Consider the following 19,367-nt stretch of genomic DNA (forward strand, 5'->3'; position numbering starts at 1 on the left):
TAACTGCCTATCATTATAAATGCGCCGCAAGTGTTTAAAAAATGAAAATAACGACAGTCTTGTCTCTGTGAATACAGTAAGAAACGATGGTAACTTTAACCACATTTTACAGTACATTAGCAACATGCTAACGAAACATTTAGAAAGACAATTTACAAATATCACTAAAAATATCATGATATCAGTGATCATATCAGTTATTATTGCTCCATCTGCCATTTTTCGCTATTGTCCTTGCTTGCTTACCTAGTCTGATGATTCAGCTGTGCACAGATCCAGACGTTAATACTGGCTGCCCTTGTGTAATGCCTTGAACATGGGCTGGCATATGCAAATATTGGGGGCGTACATATTAATGATGATATTAATGAACCGACTGTTACGTAACAGTCAGTGTTATGTTGAGATTCGCCTGTTCCTTGGAGGTCGTTTAAACAAATGAGATTTATATAAGAAGGAGGAAACAATGGAGTTTGAGACTCACTGTATGTCATTTCCACGTACTGAACTCTTGTTATTCAACTATGCCGAGGTAAATTCAATTTTTTAAATCTAGGGCACCTTTAACGCTCCCAATTCAGTTTGGCACTAACAGTTTCTTAAAGGGATAGTTCACCCAAAAATGAAAAATCATGTACTCACTTTCATGTTGTTCCAAAACTTATGAGTTTCTCCTGTCAATCACAAAAGAAGATGTTTTGAAATTTTTTGGCCATACAATGAAAGTCAATGAAGTCCAATGTTGTTTTGGTCCCCAGTTGCATGGGAAGAAACATCCTTCAGAATATCTTATTTTGTGTTCTGCAGATTTTCATTTTCAGTAATTTATGGGTGAACTTTCTCTTTAATCTTGAGCAACACTGTTACAGTAAATAGCAGGCACAAAAATGCAGGCTCAGTATAACTAGATATCTATGGGCACAATATGTGTCACATGAATAAACATACGTCATCGTTTTCAAATACCTCCGTTTTCAACAAAATGGCATTTTCAAATTTATCCACTTTGGAGAGCGTTTTCAAAAAGCTCAGTTTTCCTTGATAAGAACGCCATCGCAGTGTGGACGGAAGGCCAAAACGGAGAGAAAAATATGCTGTTTTAAACAAAAGCATATTAGTGTGGACATTCGTATCACATTTTGTCTGTATAGAGCCACTGCTGTTACACTTCAGAAACATTGTCAGTCTGAAAGCTCATCCTGCCTCTCTCTCCTTTTTGTTTGTTTTTCTCGTTCTGTCTCTCTCGCCGCTGTTTGTGCATTAACCTCTCAAGGCTGATAAGATCTGCTTTACAGTGGTGGTTCAGAGAGCAGGAGAGAACTAAATGAAAGCCATCCATTTCCTTCTGAACACAAGAGAGTATGTGTGTGTGTGTCAGAGGTTGTTACATTAAAGCGAAGGTGATTAAAGCTCAATAAAGATAGACTTTATAGAGCAGTCACTCAGTAGATGGATGTTAAAACCGTCACATCTCTTTCGCTCGCTCTCTCTCTCTCTCTCTCTCCCACACATACACTCACACACTGGCAGACGCTAACTTGAGGGAGTCACTGGAGAGGTCAGGAGAGCATCAGACGTAATGGGTTTATTATCTATGTGTCTGAATCAGAGAGCAGAGGTTTGGCAGGCATCATTTCTCATGAAGGCTTCCCTGCCGGCCTCATTTACATATGCTGAATTTCCTTCAAAAGCAGGTGAAAATGGCAGCTGTGCATGTCAGTGACAGTAATGGACAGGAGAGTGACTTGAATCAAAAACTGCTAGTGCAGAGATTCGTAGTGTTTATTAAAGTCTGTTGCACATTGCAAGACAGAAACTTGCCGTCCTGTCTTGTTTTAAATGGATAATTCATTCAAAATTACTATTCTGCCAATGCCTTTATTTACTCAACCTCATGTCGTTCGAAACTTATGAGACTTAATTTCTTCTGTGAAACACAAAAGGAATATTATACTGGTGACTCTTTTCGAATGAGGCTTCCTGATGATTTCTCCTTTTGTGTTCCATGGAGGAAAGAAATGGGTGAGAAAATGTCTTTAAATAGTCTCAGGACTGCCGATTTATAGCATGTGATCTGCCCCAGAGGTCACAAACCATGGTAATGTCTTTAAATAAAGATATTTATGTTTTTTCTAATGAACCCATCTCTCCAGGCTATCCTTGTTCCCCCGTTTTTGACCTAAGACCTTAATCATTGCTTTTAAATGGCTGTTTCTTCTTGATGACAATGTTTTCTTTCTTTCCGAACACATGTAATTACAGTTGTGTGTCTCTTTCTGTCTCTCTGTAGAAGGTAGAAGAGGAGGAGCTGGTCTTAACCCCAGACGGGACGCGTGAGTTCCTGACATTGGAAGTGCCTCTGAATGATTCTGGCTCGGCGGGTTTAGGAGTCAGTGTCAAGGGTAACAGATCAAAGGAGAGCCACGCTGACCTGGGCATCTTCGTCAAGTCTATTATCAATGGAGGAGCAGCATGCAAGGTTAGATGGATACGCAATATTTTTTAGCTGACTTTTTTCATGATTCTTGCATTATTTTTTGTTTTGGTTGGTTGTTGTTTTTTTATATATATAATATTTTAATATTTTATATATATAATGTATATTAGGGCTGTCAAACAATTAATCGTGATTAATCTCATACAAAATAAAAGTTTTATTTATTTATGTACAAAATAAAAATTAAATTAAATTAAAATTTATTTATGTACAAAATATTTTTATTTCTATATAACAAAATTATATAAAAATATAAATAAATACATATACTTGTGTTTCTCAAATATATACAAGAATGTGTTTGTTTGTATTTATATATACATAATAATTACACACAGTACTCACAAATATATTAGGCAAACTCAAACTTTTATTTTGTATGCGATTAATCGCAATTAATCATTTGACAGCCCTAGTGTGTGTGTGTATGTGTGTGTGTGTGTGTGTGTGTGTGTGTGTGTGTGTATATATATATATATGTGTGTGTATATATATATATGTGTATATATAGTACAGTCCAAAAGTTTGGAACCACTAAGATTTTTAATGTTTTTAAAAGAAGTTTCATCTGCTCACCAAGGCTACATTTATTGAATTAAAAATACAGTAAAAAACAGTAATATTGTGAAATATTATTACAATTTAAAATAACTGTGTACTATTTAAATATATTTGACAAAGTAATTTATTCCTGTGATGCAAAGCTGAATTTTCAGCATCGTTACTCCAGTCTTCAGTGTCACATGATCCTTCAGAAATCATTCTAATATGCTGATTTGCTGCTCAATAAACATTTGTGATTATTTTCAATGTTGAAAACAGTTGTGTACTTTTTTTTTTTTCAGGATTCCTTGATGAATAGAAAGTTCAAAAGAACAGCATTTATCTGAAATACAAAGCTTCTGTAGCATTATACACTACCGTTCAAAAGTTTGGGGTCAGTAAGAATTTTTATTTTTATTTTTTTGAAAAGAAATTAAAGAAATGAATACTTTTATTCAGCAAGGATGCATTAAATCAATCAAAAGTGGCAGTAAAGACATTTATAATGTTACAAAAGATTAGATTTCAGATAAACACTGTTCTTTTGAACTTTCTATTCATCAAATAATCCTGAAAAAAAATATTGTACACAAATATTTTGTACAATTGTACACATTAAATGTTTCTTGAGCAGCAGACCAGCATATTAGAATGATTTCTGAAGGATCATGTGACACTGAAGACTGGAGTAATGATGCTGAAAATTCAGCTTTCCCATCACAGGAATAAATTACTTTGTGAAATATATTCAAATAGAAAACAGTTATTTTAAATTGTAATAATATTTCACAATATTACTGTTTTTACTGTATTTTTAATTAAATAAATGTCGCCTTGGTGAGCAGACGAAACTTCTTTTAAAAACATTAAAAATCTTAGTGGTTCCAAACTTTTGGACTGTACTGTGTGTGTGTATAAATATAAATATAAATATAAATATAAATATAAATATATATATATATATATATATATATATATATATATATATATATATATATATATATATATGTATATGTATATGTATATGTGTGTGTGTGTGTGTATGTATATGTGTGTGTATGTATATGTGTGTGTGTGTGTGTGTATATATATATATATATATATATATATATATATATATGTGTGTGTGTGTGTGTGTGTGTGTGTGTGTGTATGTATATGTGTGTGTGTGTGTATATATATATATATATATATTATAAATTCTTGTTAGCGATCATTGTCTCATTTTTTTTATTAGTAGCACAGTCTATATTTTAAATGTCTTGAACGGTTTATGAGTGGTCTTCATAATGTCATTTTCTGGTATAGGATGGAAGGCTGCGAGTCAACGATCAGTTAATCGCAGTCAATGGGGAGTCGTTGTTAGGGAAGACAAACCAGGACGCCATGGAAACGCTGCGCAAGTCCATGTCAACAGAGGGCAACAAGCGAGGGATGATTCAGCTGATCGTGGCAAGAAGAATCAACAAACGCCTCGAGGTAAAGAGAGAAGAGACAAGCTGAGGAGATTCTGAAAGCTTTGATCATTGTTCATGTGAATGTTAATGTGTGAATAGTGCTTAATGTATTACTTATGTAAATGACATTCATTAGTGTTTTGGGTTGAAATAAAATGGATGTTTTAAAAACATGTTAATGAATATTTTCAACTTGACCTGGTTCAGAATATAAAACTCACTGCATCTCAGATCTCTCTCACTGTTGATCATATTTTGTCATGACACACATTTGAATTCCTCCAGTTTTGCCTTTAATTTAGAAACAGACAGAGTTTCAGAGCATCCGTACTTCAGCACGCACACACACACACATATTAAGGTCGGCCGCATGCTGTTTTCTTTCTTTTTCTCCAGAGAACGTCTGATCCGTTTAAAGCCCAGGTAATCAGGTCACTGCATTTCACAAGTTTGTCCACAAGGACCTTCTAAATGTATTTGCTGTAATTCTGAAGGGAAAACGATGATGGTCTCTTGCTTTTTTCAGCTTTTTTTTCACTGGGCTATTATAAATTGCTTGGCTTATGGTAATTGTCTTACCCAGAGCAAAATCATAAACGCACAAGAATTTCCCATCATGCCAAGTGTTCAGTGCTTGCGTCTGAAAAGGACAGGGGTCTTGAGTCCAGCGGAGCTGATTCTGACCGCTCTGTCACCACTACACAAACCATAGTAGCCAATTACATCTCTGAGAAGATAAATCTATAATATAGGTTGTGTGCTTTAATTGACTCATAATCCTCATGTTCTTCTGGATTCTGTCAGGGTGAGAGCCGATGCAGTCCCCGGGGATTAGAGCGAACCCTGAGCCCGTCTCCTGACGACCACGAGCGACGGATCTCACACTCGCTATATGGATTCGAGGGGCTTGATGACAACCTGAGGCCACAAGCCAACACAAATAACCGTAAAATGAGTGAGTTGCAACACACTTAAAAGTTAAAGTGTGTAATTTCTGTGCGAGCCTAAGTGGGTTTGTTGATCTTAGCTGGTCTCCCAGCCTGTCCAGCTGAAAAGTGCCCAGAATTTACATTTTTTTGTAAATGTTTATTTTTCAAAAGACTTGCTTATTTAGTAACTACTTACTATAAAAACTATCACTATAAAAACCTCATTGATATTGTGGCTTTTTATATGGTCAGACACTTGCATGTGTCATTATATGTGTAATTTGTGAAATTTATGTAAAGGGTGATAATTTATACTGTGGTGGTCAGAATTATTGGCACCCTTGGTAAATATGATCAAAGATGACTAAAAATAAATCTGCATTGTTTATCCTTTTGATCTTTAATTCATAAAATTAGCAAAAATCTAACCTTTCATTGAAGGAAAAGAGTTGAAAGTGGGGGGAAAATCACATTATGAAATAAATGTTACAGATCTGCCTGGAAGAGGACATGTGTCTAAATCGTCCTAATGCGTGGTGAGGAGGAGAGTTTGAGTGACCAAAGACTCTCCAAGGATCACAGTTGGAGAATTGCAGAGATTAGTTGAGTCATGAGTCTCAGAAACTGTAAAAAAAATATCAAACAGCACCTACATCCCCACAAGTTGTTCGTGAGGTTTTCAAGAAAAATCCTCTGCTCTTATCCAAAAACAATCTCCAGTATATTCAGTTGTCAGACAAGACTGGAATTTCAAACGGGACCGGCTTCTATGGTCGGATGAAACTAAAAAAGAGCTTTTTGGCAGCAAACCCACCAGATGGGTTTGGTGCACACATGGATAAAAAGTACCCCATGCCCACAGTTAAATATACTGCTGGATCTTTAATGTTGTGGGCCTATTTTTCTCTAGAAGTCCTGGACATCTTGTTCAGATATATGGTATCATGGATTCTACCAAATATCAACAGATATTTGATAAAAAAAATCAAAACTTGTCTGCTTCTGCTAGAAATCCAATAATGGGCCATGGTTGGATCTTGCATCAGGACAATGATCCAAAACAAACATCAAAACCAACACAAAAATGTATCACTGAGCACAAAATGAAGCTTCTGCCATGTTCTTCCCAGTCCCCTGACCTGAACCCTAAAGAAAATGAGTGGAGTGAACTGAAGAGAAGCACCAACATGGAGCTGGGAATCTGAAGGATCTGGAGAGATTCTGCATGAAGGAATGGTCTCTGATCTCTTGTCAGGTGTTCTCCAAACTCATCAGGCATTATAGGTGAAGACTCAGAGCTGTTATCTTGGCAAAAGGAGGTTGCAAAAACTATTGAATAAAAGGGTGCCAATAATTGTGGCCAATGTGTTTTGGATATAAACATTTATTTCATAATGTGACTTTCCCCCCACTTTCAATTCTTTTTCTTCAATGAAAGGTTAGGTTTGCTAATTTCATGAATAAAAGATCAAAAGGATAAACAATGCAGATTTATTTTTAGTCATCTTTGATCATATTTACCAAGGGTGCCAATAATTCTGACCACCACTGTATATATCTCTATCTATCTATCTGCAGATGCTTTTATCCAAAGTGACTTACAAATGATAAGAACAATAGAAGCAATCAAAATGATTTTGTGGCTCTTTGGGATGGCAACGCAAGGCGCTGTTCACTTGCAAAATGCAAGCTTCTGAAAGGCTCACTAGTCTGAAGTAGTGAGTTTAGTTACAGGGGTGCAGACTCAGAGCCAGTGGTTGTTCTGTAGGCAAACATCAGTGCCTTGAATTTGATGCGAGCTACAGTTGGCAACCAGTGCTGTTTAATGAAGAGAGGTGTGATGTGCGCTCTCTTCGGCTCATTAAAGACCACTCTTGCTGCAGCATTCTGGATCATTTGCAGAGGTTTGACAGTACATGCTGGAAGGCCTACCAACAGAGCATTACAATAGTCCAGTCTGGATAGAGCAAGAGCTTGGACAAGGAGTTGCGTACCATGCTCCGATGTGTACCATGCTTCGTAATGTTGTATAGGGCAAGGCTGTCCTGGATGGAGTTATGGTTGACGAACCTAGCTGAATGGAGAAGTTGTGATGAAGTGTTGGGTTGGATATTAGTCTAATTGTATTTCATTTCATTATAATTACACACATAAGCACTTGTATGGTCTTCAGATCAACTAAAACACATTGGGTTTGGGAATGCATTATTTATTTATTTCAGGAAAGTAATTATTTGCATTATTTTGCAAGTTAACCATCACCAGATGCTCTCTACGATAACATTTGAACGCAGCATCAGGTTTCAGAAGTAGAATTGGCATATCTGGCTGCAGTGTGTAAGAAACATGTGGTCTAACAGAAAACATATGAGTGTTACCCTGGACAAACAGATGCAGAGCTGTGGAGGTTCACTGAGAGCTCTCTGTGTGAGAGAGAGAGCGCCCAGCCGGAGCTGTTATCCCGCCTGTCAACAACTGAATCCACTCATGGGAAATGACAGTAGCGGGGTGCCACACACAGAAGTGCATATGCTTTTCCATTACTGAATATATATGCAGAGTCATGCTCATTCCATACCATCCATTTACACTCAAGCTGATAGGCTTTCACTTCCTCGCTCTCTTCGAGAGCTCCCGCAGAGAGATACAGACACTCCTCTCAGAATGTGACTGTCTATCAATTCAAAGACCTGTTTTCAAACACTCCCCTGAAGATGTGTGTCAGTAATTAGGTGATGTTGTAGTTTGTGTGCTGACTGAGTGTGCATCTGTACAGATGAGGTTATGTCTAAACAGACAGCAGATTAATGTCTTCTATTCAAATGTTAGGCTATTATTAGTTAGCTTATTATTAGTTATTTGTGGTGGAGGGATATAGGTGATTATAGTCGGGTTTCAAAAGTAAAAATCCCATTCGTTTTCTCAATAGGGAATTGATTTTAGTGATAACTTGTAACCCTTTAAAGACAGACCTACTGTGAGCTACTGGTTTGACATCGGTGGTAGATGCTTTTGTTGAAGACTTATTTTTTTAAATAATTGTTTAAAGGGTTAGTTCACCCAAAAATTAAAATTGTCATTTATTACTCACCCTCATGTAATTCTACACTCAGTGAGGCCTCTATTGCCAGTAGGGGTGTCCCCAGATACTAAATCCGTATTCGGAATGGCATGGGGCAAAAAAACGGTCTACGGAGCCCCAAAAGGGACATGGTTAGTCGTTTGCTAGCAGGAGCCTGTTACTTTGTGTATAACAGATTTCACTTACCATGTAAGGAGAGATGGTTGATAGGACAATGGTGAATGGTTTGCAGTTCCTGAGCGTCACTAATCTTGTGAAATGTGTAACAGTAACTTGTGATTGCGAATCTCGAAAGTTAAAGTAAAAGCGTGCGCGCATTCAAAAGCGATTTCGGTACTCCGCATATTAACAGCAGCTTCCTGATGCTGGCAAATTATTTACATTATAATTACCCAACTATATAATTGCGAGAGAAAGCATACATATAGAAAGAAATATATTTTTTCCACCCATCTCATGTGTATTCCCTTTAGGGGCATTTCCTTTCCGAATATGGTATTTGGCTTCGGTCACATCCCTAATTGCCAGCAATGTTAGTGAACCTATCAAGATCCAGAAAGGTACTAAAGACACATTTAAAACCGTTCATGTGACTACAGTGGTTCTACCCAAGTGACGAGAATACTTTTTGTGCGCCAAAAACAAAATAACTTTTCAACAATATCTAGTGACGGCTGATTTCAAAACACCGCTTCGGAGCTTTATGAATCTTTTGTTTAGAATGAGTGGTTCAGATCGCATAAATGAAGCCTCGTTTACTGATATCACATGACTTTGGCACTCCGAAACACTGATTCGAAACAAAAGATTCGTATGGCTTCAAAGCAGTGTTTTGAAATCACAATAGATATTGTTGAAAAGTCTTTTTTTTTTTTTTGGCACACAAAAGGTATTCTTGTCACTTTATAATATTAAGGTAGAACCACTGTAGTCACATTAACTGTTTTAAATGTGTCTTTAGTACCTTTCTGGATCTTGAGAGGTTCACTAACATTGCTGGCAATAGGGGGCTCACTGAGCTATCGGATTTTAGAGAATAATTCGAAAAATAATTTGTGTTCCAAAGATGAACGAAGGTCTTACGGGTGTGGAACGACATGAGGGTGAGTAATAAATGACATTATTTTCATTTTTGGGTGAACTAACCCTTTAACAGCACAATTCCAGGTGAAAAATTACTTTACCCATGATTCTGCTAAGAAATCTCCATCAATCAGAGAATCACAACCAACAAATTGCACCAAAAGAAATCTTTAATGCCCGCCCACTCCCATGAATCACTGCAAATGACGTAATGGAGTAAGTCTCACTACACTCTTAAACACCTTAAATATTTGTATATGCTGTAAATGCATTTGCAAAAAACTTGTGGCTTTTATATACAATACACAATCAACATCAACATCTAAATCTATAGTTTTATATTTCTGTCGTTTTTAATTCAAATGTCATTTGCAATGCTTCATGGGATTGTAGTTATTTCCCTAATTAATGTCTTTAACCTTTGATTTAAAGCAAAACAATATTTGAAAAAGTTTGAAATGTTATGGTTTGGTTAATGGCTTAAAACGCTTTAACAAAAACTTTTTAAAGTCCCTGTTGGAAAAATGAATGGGAGAAATATTTCTGGAACCAAGGCTGCTGAAAAAAAGTGGATGGGCACTGTTGCACTTTATAGGTGCATGTAAGTTATGTTGTAGAACAAAATGTCAAAGTATAGTCAAGTTATGTTCACCATAGGCTTTATTTTACACATAAATCGAAAAAAACTCATTATAAATCCCCATAGGAAAATCTCAAAGGAACCAGCGGCGAATTAGTCTTCTGGGTTCTAATATCATACCTCTATTGTGGTGCAAGTAGATTGGTAGAGCTGGGTGCTTGCAATGCCAAGGTCATGGTTTTGCTTCCCAGGAAAGGCACATACTGATGATGTGTTTGTATAGCTTGAATGCACAATAAGGTTTTTTTTTTTTTGTTAATTAGGTGCTGATAACGATATCTCGAGTACAGTGTTTGGTGGAAAAAGAAACTCAAGAACCATTATCAAGCTAAATGGCATGAAGAGAATAATTTGGTTCCAGTATTTCTTTAAAAAGGCACTTTGTTCCCAACCATTTTGTGATCGTTTACATCCCACGCGGTTTCACTTATTGAAGTATGTACTGAAAAAGCAAAGTGTTTCTCATGGGCTTTATTTTAGAATAGGGTGGGAAATTTCTGAACAGATTAAAAACACAAACAAGCTAACAGCACTATTTAAATCTAAAATGCATACTTTCTATCTATCTGTATTTAATCAAAAAAGGCTAAAAGTGTTTGCATAAATAAATATAGAAAAAGCAGCCATGCAAATTGCATTCAGCCAGCATGTGAATTGCATTACAAGTCTTACATGTGTAAATCTCACTACATGCAGGGTATGACAGAAATGATTCATTGTTGCTCTTGATCCTCTGTGACATTGACCTGCTTAGCTCAGAATGAGGTGATTTATTTTTGCATAAATTATAAATAAACTTTTTTTGTCATCTTTATTTTTACCATCATGAAACCCCCCACCATTAGCTGAATTACTTGATTACTTTATAATAATAACATAATTTGATTTGTCCCTACACCCCTTCCTGCTCTTATCTCGCTGTAGATCATTATCAGCTGTCGCCGACGGTAAACATGCCTCAGGATGACACGATCATAATTGAAGACGACAGGCCACGTGTTCTCCCCACCCAGTTGTCTGACCAATCGTCATCCAGTTCTCACGATGACATGGGTTTTGCCGTGGAGACGCCACCGCCGCCACCCTGGGAGCAAGAGCTTCCCGACAGGTAAATAAAAGTTTGACAGTTTAGTAAGTATTGCATTTTATTTATTGAAGTAGCTATTGTCTTTATTTCTATTTTGAGCATCAACTGTCCAACTCTACTGACGATCTTCCTGCAGTAATTGAGTCCATGGCCTTTCCTTTGTTTGTCAAAGGAGCCTTGGTTATTAGAGCAGGGCCAAGGGCTGGACACTGTGCTGTGATTTAATCTATCTCTCTTTCTCGCTTCCTCCCTCAGCTCTTCCACTGCTAATGATGAGGGGGTGTTTCAGAGGGAAGGCTTTGGCAGGCAAAGCATGTCTGAGAAACGCACCAAGCAGTATGGAGACGCAAGCCAACTCGACATCATCAAGACCCGCAAGTCTAAGAGCATGGACCTAGGTAGTCTAAAGATCAATCTTAAACACAGTGCTTGGTCCTAGATACTCTAAAGATCAACCTAAAACATAGTGCTTGGCCTTAAATACCCTACACATCAACTTGAAACACAGTGCTTGGTCTTAGCTACTCTAAAGATCAACCCGAAACACAGTACTTTGATTTAGATACTCTAAAGGCAGGAACACACCAAGCCGACGGTCGGCCGTCGGGCAGTTTTTCTTCGTTGTCCGACTAAGTTTTCTTAGTGTGTTCCGCACCGTCTGCCTAAGTTGGTCCTCGTCGGCTTTTTTTCGGCCAATTCGACATGTTGAATCGGCATCTAAGCTCGTCGGTCCGTCTGGCCATCTGATCATTCTGATTGGCTGTTCAGCTACTGCCATCTGCTGGTTCGGACAGGCATTTCTTCTTGCGCAGGCGTGCTACTTGGCCGTTGGCTGTTGGCTGTCAAGTGTCGGTTTGGTGTGTCAGGGCAACTTTGGACACAGACGCTGCCGACATGAGCCAACCCTGCAGTCTGCTTTCGTCACCACTAGTTTGTCGACATCGACTTGGTGTGTTCCTGCCTTATAGAGCAACGTGAAGCACAGTGCTAAAGATCAGTTTGAAACCGTGATTGGACCTGGATACTCTAAAGGTCAGTCCTAATGTGTGGACCTAAATACTCATAGAGATCAATCTCAAACACAGTGCTTGGACCTGGATACTCTACAGATTAGTCCCAAACATAGTTTTTGCCCCTAAAAACTCCAAAGGGCGATCTCAAAAACATAAATATTGTAAAGAGTAGCACCAAATGCAGTGATTGGACCTAGATATTTTACAAATTATTCACAAACAATGTTCTAAGACCTAAAAACTCCAAAGGTCAATCTCAAAAACATTAATTGGACCTAAATACTTTTAGGGTGTGTTCACACTTGTCATGCTTGGTTCGCTTAAAACAAACCCTGGTGTGATTGCTCTGTTAGTGCGGTTCATTTGAACGTGTGAACGCTGCCATCCGAACCCTGGTGTGCACCAAATAAGCGGACTGAGGCCGATGAAAAGATGGGTCTCGGCCAGCTTCCAAACGAACTCTGGTGTGGTTAGAATGATATATGAATGCAACATAGACCAAAGACATGTAAACGAACCAAAAAGAGGAAGATTTTTGAGGACAAAAAAGGACAGAATCCTCACGCTTATTGTTTTTTCTCGTCATAGTTGCGAGTTTGCCCATCACAGGCATCAGATGCTTGTCTCCACGCAGCAGATCGTTTGTGTATGTGACGGATCCGCCGCTGTCTTGATTCCTTTACACATTTTATAAGCTCTTCACAAGTTCCCAGCTGGGCAAAATACCATCATATGCACGCCACGTACACACAAGAAGCACATTTACCTCAGCACACAGCATTGTTTTGGATGTTCGGTAAGTTCCATCTCAAAGTAGGCAATACGTCATAAAATCCGACCCATCAGGTTGTGAACGTATCCCTATGCCTTTAGGTTCGATGATAAAATTGCCAATCTGAACGCTACTCGAACCAGGACTAAATGTTTTTTTTGTTTGGTTTTTTTGGTCCAGACTAAACGAACTGAACTACAAGTGTGAACGCACCCTTAAGATCAGTGATTGGACTTAAATACTCTAAACATCAACTAAAAGCACATTACTTAGACCTATATTCTCTAAGGGTCTTTCCCAAATACAGTGGTTGAACCTAAATACTCTAAAGGTCAATCTCAAACACAGTGATTGGACCTAGATACTCTAAAGGTCAGTCCCAAACACTGTGCTTGGACCTAGATACTCTAAAGGTCAGTTCCAGTAGATAAAATCCCTCCCCGAAATCCAATCCATTTGCTCAAGTTACTTTCCTCTCTTTATAAGAGCACTTCTCAGAATGCCTCTCATTCTGAGCATCACCATTCACCACTCCACCGTCACTAAGTCTGCATTGGTCTCCCTTGTGCATGTGCTTTCTAATCTTAACACTTGTTTCCACTCATCCAATTCTGCTGGATGTTCCTCACTTACCGCTTTACCACTGAAATGGAGCTGGTGCCAGGGCTCAGACAAGGGTTCTGCAGTTCTTCTGAGAAACCGTTCAGGGTTTCCACTGACGCTAGAGTCGAACTGCAAGGTTTTTGTTTTATTTGGAGTTTTACACTTAATATTGTTTGTATTTCATATGGACCTTCACCATTTCTTTGCATATATTTTGTTTTTTTTTACAGTTTTTTTTATTTGACTTTAAAATTTAGATTTCGCAGACCACTGGTAAATTACTAATTTTTCTAGGTATAGTTAACAAAAGCTATCTAGCTTGAGTTTTTGTTTTAAAAGATTTGTTACAATGATATTAGTATACTTTTCGGTCCATAATGTTAGTGATTCGTGAATTTGACAAGTATGAATCACATTTTTCCCACCAAAAACCAACTTTTCTTTGGTGGAAACATGTGGGATGAGGTCAGTTTGGGCACCGGCACTGTCTCAGTGGAAAAGGGATCATTCTGAATCAGCAGAATCACTATGGAAACAAACTCTTTTGTTAATGAGCACTGACTGATTGTTTATGTCATCTGATTTGTTGATGGTGATACTTGCCTGGTTGCTTGCTGCATGTTGAATGGTCAAATTAACCATCCTGTGAATGTATGTGTATGTATGTGTACCCCTCACACAGTGGCTGATGAGATTAACCTCACACAATGCACAGAGAACCACCCAGGTAAGCATGACCACTCCTGCACTTACCTACACACTCACTTCTTTTCCACACTACAGGATTAATACATCCCTGCCTGTTTTTCTTCAGTGTTGAGATTTATTTTTCTGTACGGTTTCATCATTGATTACTTTACTAGGCCCGCACAGAGTTCAAAGACACACAACATTGTCAAAATTCCAGTTTCATCGAGTATTACACGAGTTAAAAAGTGAAAAGCAAACGTAAAGAGGTAACAGCCTAATAAACCTGCTGATGTCTGTGTCATTAAAGGTCCCGTTTTTCGTGTTTTTTTGAAGCTTTGATTGTGTTTATAGTGTGCAATATAACAGGTGTTCATGTTTCGCGTGTAAAAAAACACAGTATTTTTCACATAATTTACTTATCTGTATACCGCTGTTTCCACTGTCATAAAAACGGGCTGATGACTTCCTTGTTCTATGAAGTCCCTCCTTCAGAAATACGTAACGAGTTCTGACTGTGCCAGCGGTTCTTGTGTTGTGATTCAACAGCAGTTTAGCGCATCTTGCCCGGAAAGGTCACGCCTCTTACCATAACGTGGAGATGCACGCGCTCAGTGTTATTGTAAACATGTCTTTAATTTTACCCTATCAATTTGAGCCGGAATCAGACCCGGTGATTGGACTGCGGGATGAAAATAACAGCGTTTCGATGACATGGCGACAAACACACTCTACAAACGCAACTCTTGTGTATTCCTGTGGGCGGAGGTTAGTCAAAAAACTGTTTTAGTGACGTCATTAAAGAAGGAAGTAGAGGGATGTAGTCCAAACTGGCCGTTCGATGTAGGCGACTTCTGTTAAATAAAATATCTCGCTTGGCATTGAACTTTGAGCTTTAAAATTTTACAGATTTTATTTATACTCTAACAACAACATTACACTAACTAAAGTTTGAAACATGGGATCATGAAGAATGGGACCTTTAATGTTAATCAAAGAACAAAAGAAAAAATCACTCACTGCTCTTGACTGAATAAAATTTGTAATTTTAATAAGGATTAATCTATATTCAGTTTATAATTTATGCAGTGAAGACTGTGCAGTATTTGATTATTCAATTTCTGTGTATTTACCTGTTAGACCTACCTGAAAACTATTTTATATATATATATATATATATATATATATATATATATATATATATATATATATAATATAATATATTAGCAGGGCAGGTAAAAATTTGAACTAGCCTGACTGGACCAGAAGGAAAAAAACACCTTGAGATCTGATATATTAAAGGCACAGCTAACATGACATTTATTATAATGGGTTCATATAAAGATTATTTTAAGTTCACTTAATTTAAAAGTTATGTTTTTTAAAGCCTATTAAATGTTAAAATCGACAGCTTTCAATTATACTCTAATGTTGAATGGCTATAATTAATACATAGAATTGAGAAAAATATATATTTAACTTAGACATCAGTATCAGTTCTGGTATCGGTGATACTGGCCTTTATTCATAGTTCTTAGTAAAAAGATGCCATTAAACAAATATGTAAAATATACTGTCTTCAAGTTATTTTGGAAATTCAATGTGAAAATATTACAATCTAAAAATATATAAAAATCTTGTTAGTTGTGTTGTGTTCTGTTTTCTGTGTTCACCCAAAAATGAAAATTAACCCTTGATTTACTCACCCTCAAGCCATCCTAGGTGTATATGACTATCTTCTTTCAGATGAAATACAATCGGAGATCCTTATCCTTAGTATCCTATTCTAATTTGCTGCTCAAGAAACATTTCTTATGTTGAATACAGTTGTGCTACTTAATATTTTTGTGGAAAAATCTAGAAATCGTATTATTATAAATGTCATTATACATTATAAATGTCTTTACCATCACTTTTGATCAATTTAATGCATCCTCGCTGAATAAAAAGTAAATTTTACATATAAACATTTATTTGTTCTTTACATATATTATCGTGTTATTGTATTTTATTTGCCATTTGCCATGGACAACAACAGTTTTTAGTGGTGTAAAGCATTTTGTTCTGAAAATTGATTTTTATCATAATATTGCATTATTACAAACACGCAGCTGTATTATATTTAAAATAGCAGGGAAGCTCTGACACGCTTCAGTAAGGCAGTGCTGCGTGATGAAGATACATTTATGCAATCTTTCCTGTACTCCAGTTACATTCATTTATCTTCATCACTTAATACAGAAACGCACCTTCACTCGCTCCCATGGCTGACTACATAGAATAGAAGCACACACACACACACACACACAAACACACTCACACTCCCTAGCTGCTTTTATCAGGGTTGTGGTTGAGATTTGTGGCAGACAGACTGCATGCTTAACTGCTTGATTGTACTTTGTGGTTTAATTAACAAACTCTTCTTCAGGCTCTTCCTCACATGACGTTGGCCCGTCTCTTGGCCTAAAGAAGTCCAGCTCTCTGGAAAGTTTACAGACTGCTGTCGCAGAGGTAACACTCAATGGCGACATGCCTTTTCACCGGCCACGGCCGCGCATCATACGGGGGCGGGGCTGCAACGAGAGCTTCAGAGCTGCAATTGACAAATCGTACGACAAGCCAGCCGCCAATGGAGATGAAGAGGAGTGCATGGACACATGTACGGCTGCTCCTGATTGGTTTAGTCAGTAAACGCACTAAAATTCAGCAAATGTAGTGATAACGGCTGCTAATTTGATTAATTAGTGTTAAAAAATGTTTTTGATTATGACTGATAATAATAGCATCCCCCCTCCCTTTTTCTTCCTGTAGTGGATGAGGACACAGAAGGAAGCTCTCGTTCAGGGCGGGATTCGGTTTCCACGGTAGCTGATCTCACTCCGCTTCCCGTCACCGAGCAACAGTTGATCAATGGCAACCAGCCTCAAAACGACAAGAAGAAAGAAAAAGGGGGGAAGGACAAAAAGAAGCCAGAGAAAGAGAAGGGTAAAACAAAGAAAGGAATGCTCAAGGGCCTCGGAGAGATGTTCAGGTAATTAAAAGCAGATCTGAACAGTGTTTTGTGTCAGATAAAAGAGACTAAGAATAATGATGATAAGAGCGTAGATGAGCCCAGAGCACTTTTTCTTCATGTCCTTAATTACCTCAAAACCCAACAATAGAACAAAAAGACTAGTGAGATGCCCACCAACGCAACCATGTTCCTGACTCAAAGACTGTGCTAACGATAGGCAGAAAACAAAATTAATGAAAGATGTGAGTGAAGAAAATGAGTGTTTGCACATATATATCTTGCCAACACATTGTTAGGTGGATAGTTGCAGGACCATTGCTATGTTGTTGGCAAGGGTCTTCTGGGTAGCTTCAGGAGTGTTGCTAGGTGGTTGCTAGGGTCTTCAAAATAGCTCAGTTTCTTTACATTCTTTAATGTCCTGGTTTCTAGATATGAGCTGTAGTTGCCTTAGCAAGCCTCACCTATGCTACTTCTTAAAGGATTAGTTCACTTCAGAATTAAAATTTCCTGATAACTTACTCACTCCCATGTCACCCAAAGTCAAAAATAAATTATGGTATTTGAGGAAAACATTCCAGGATTTTTCTCCATATAGTGGACTTCAAAGGCTACCAACAGGTTGAAGGTCCAAATTGCAGTTTCAGTGCAGCTTCAAAGGGCTATAGGAATAAGGGTCTTATCTAATGAAACGATTGGTAATTTACAAAAAACAAAAATAAATAAAAAAAAAAAACATTATATACCTTTTAACCACAAATGCTCATCTTGCACTAGCTCTGCGATGCGCCACACATTACGTAATCACGTTGGAAAGGTCATGTGTGACGTAGACGGAAGTATTTGGACCTTAGGTCTTATTGGTAGACGTTGAAGTCCACTATATGGAGAAAAATCCTGGAATGTTTTCCTCCAAAACCTTAATTTCTTTTCGACTGAATAAAGAAAGACATAGAGAAAATGAGGTGTGTTCAGGCACACTGTTGGTGCGTTGCTATTTTGAGGCAACCGAAGTAGACTGCGCCACTGACCAACTGAAACCTGGTCTAATGTCAATGGCGTTATTAATATGCGCCTGTAGGCAGGTGCACAATGCGTGTACACTCTGCTTATTACACACACAGGTAAGCACAGCAGTACACAAACATGCCAAATATTAAAAATAAAAGTATTACAATGTAAAAGATTATTATTGTGTGTAGGGCTGCAACGATTAATCGCGATTAATCGTTTGCAAAATAAAAGTCTTAGTTTACGTAATATATATGTGTGTGTTCTGTGTATAATAATTATGTATATATAAATACACACACATACAGGTATAAAGTTTAGAAATATATGCATGTATTATAAATATATATATATATTTATATACATTTTATATTACATATAAACATAAATATTTTATATATTAATATAACATTTTTCTTAAATGTATACATGAATGTGTGTCTATTTATATATACATAATTATTATACACAGAACACACACATATATATTACATAAACACAGACTTTTATTTTGCAAACGATTAATCGTGATTAATCGTTGCAGCCCTAATTGTGTGCATAAAGATAAAAATGCTTTGGTGGAATCCGGCTTGTCCCGTAGATGGTCTGCTTGCGCGCTTTAACCTCGTGCACGAGCAGATCCGTTTCCTCGCTAGAGAAGCACTCGTTTTTTTCTGCTTGCTAATTCCGCCATGTAAATAGCGAATCCGCCATGGCTCAAGCGCAGCTGGCTTTTAAAGGGAATGGGAAATGAGAATCTGATTGGTTTGTTGCACGTTACACCCAAAACACACCCATTACTCATTAAGAGAATAGGGATAACCCTTTTAGACCATGTGCCGGGCGTGCCAACCATTTTTCCTATCGTTAAACTAGCAAAAGTGGATTCGGACACGCCCTAAGTGCACCTGCGCTGTGCGCTTTAGACCATGTGCTTAGATTGTTAAAATAGG

The 19,367-nt window shown here is 37.5% G+C and overlaps 1 protein-coding gene across 4 annotated transcripts in view; it reads left to right on the top strand.

Moving 5' to 3' along the window:
• The window catches only part of pard3ab (par-3 family cell polarity regulator alpha, b), a 123,752-nt gene that overhangs the window by 65,622 nt on the left and 38,763 nt on the right, over positions 1–19,367 (top strand). Inside the window, exons 13-20 of one of the 4 annotated variants that reach the window (XM_048163365.1) lie at positions 2,291–2,479; positions 4,349–4,519; positions 5,302–5,452; positions 11,156–11,339; positions 11,574–11,716; positions 14,389–14,433; positions 16,822–17,076; positions 17,205–17,424. In XM_048163365.1, the coding sequence (XP_048019322.1) occupies positions 2,291–2,479; positions 4,349–4,519; positions 5,302–5,452; positions 11,156–11,339; positions 11,574–11,716; positions 14,389–14,433; positions 16,822–17,076; positions 17,205–17,424 (1,358 nt within the window). The remainder of the gene's footprint in view (positions 1–2,290; positions 2,480–4,348; positions 4,520–5,301; positions 5,453–11,155; positions 11,340–11,573; positions 11,717–14,388; positions 14,434–16,821; positions 17,077–17,204; positions 17,425–19,367) is intronic. The other 3 variants (XM_048163366.1, XM_048163367.1, XM_048163368.1) reach the window with 3 other exon arrangements.

Source organism: Megalobrama amblycephala, linkage group LG17, assembly GCF_018812025.1.
Source record: "Megalobrama amblycephala isolate DHTTF-2021 linkage group LG17, ASM1881202v1, whole genome shotgun sequence".
Taxonomy (NCBI): Eukaryota; Metazoa; Chordata; class Actinopteri; order Cypriniformes; family Xenocyprididae; genus Megalobrama; species Megalobrama amblycephala.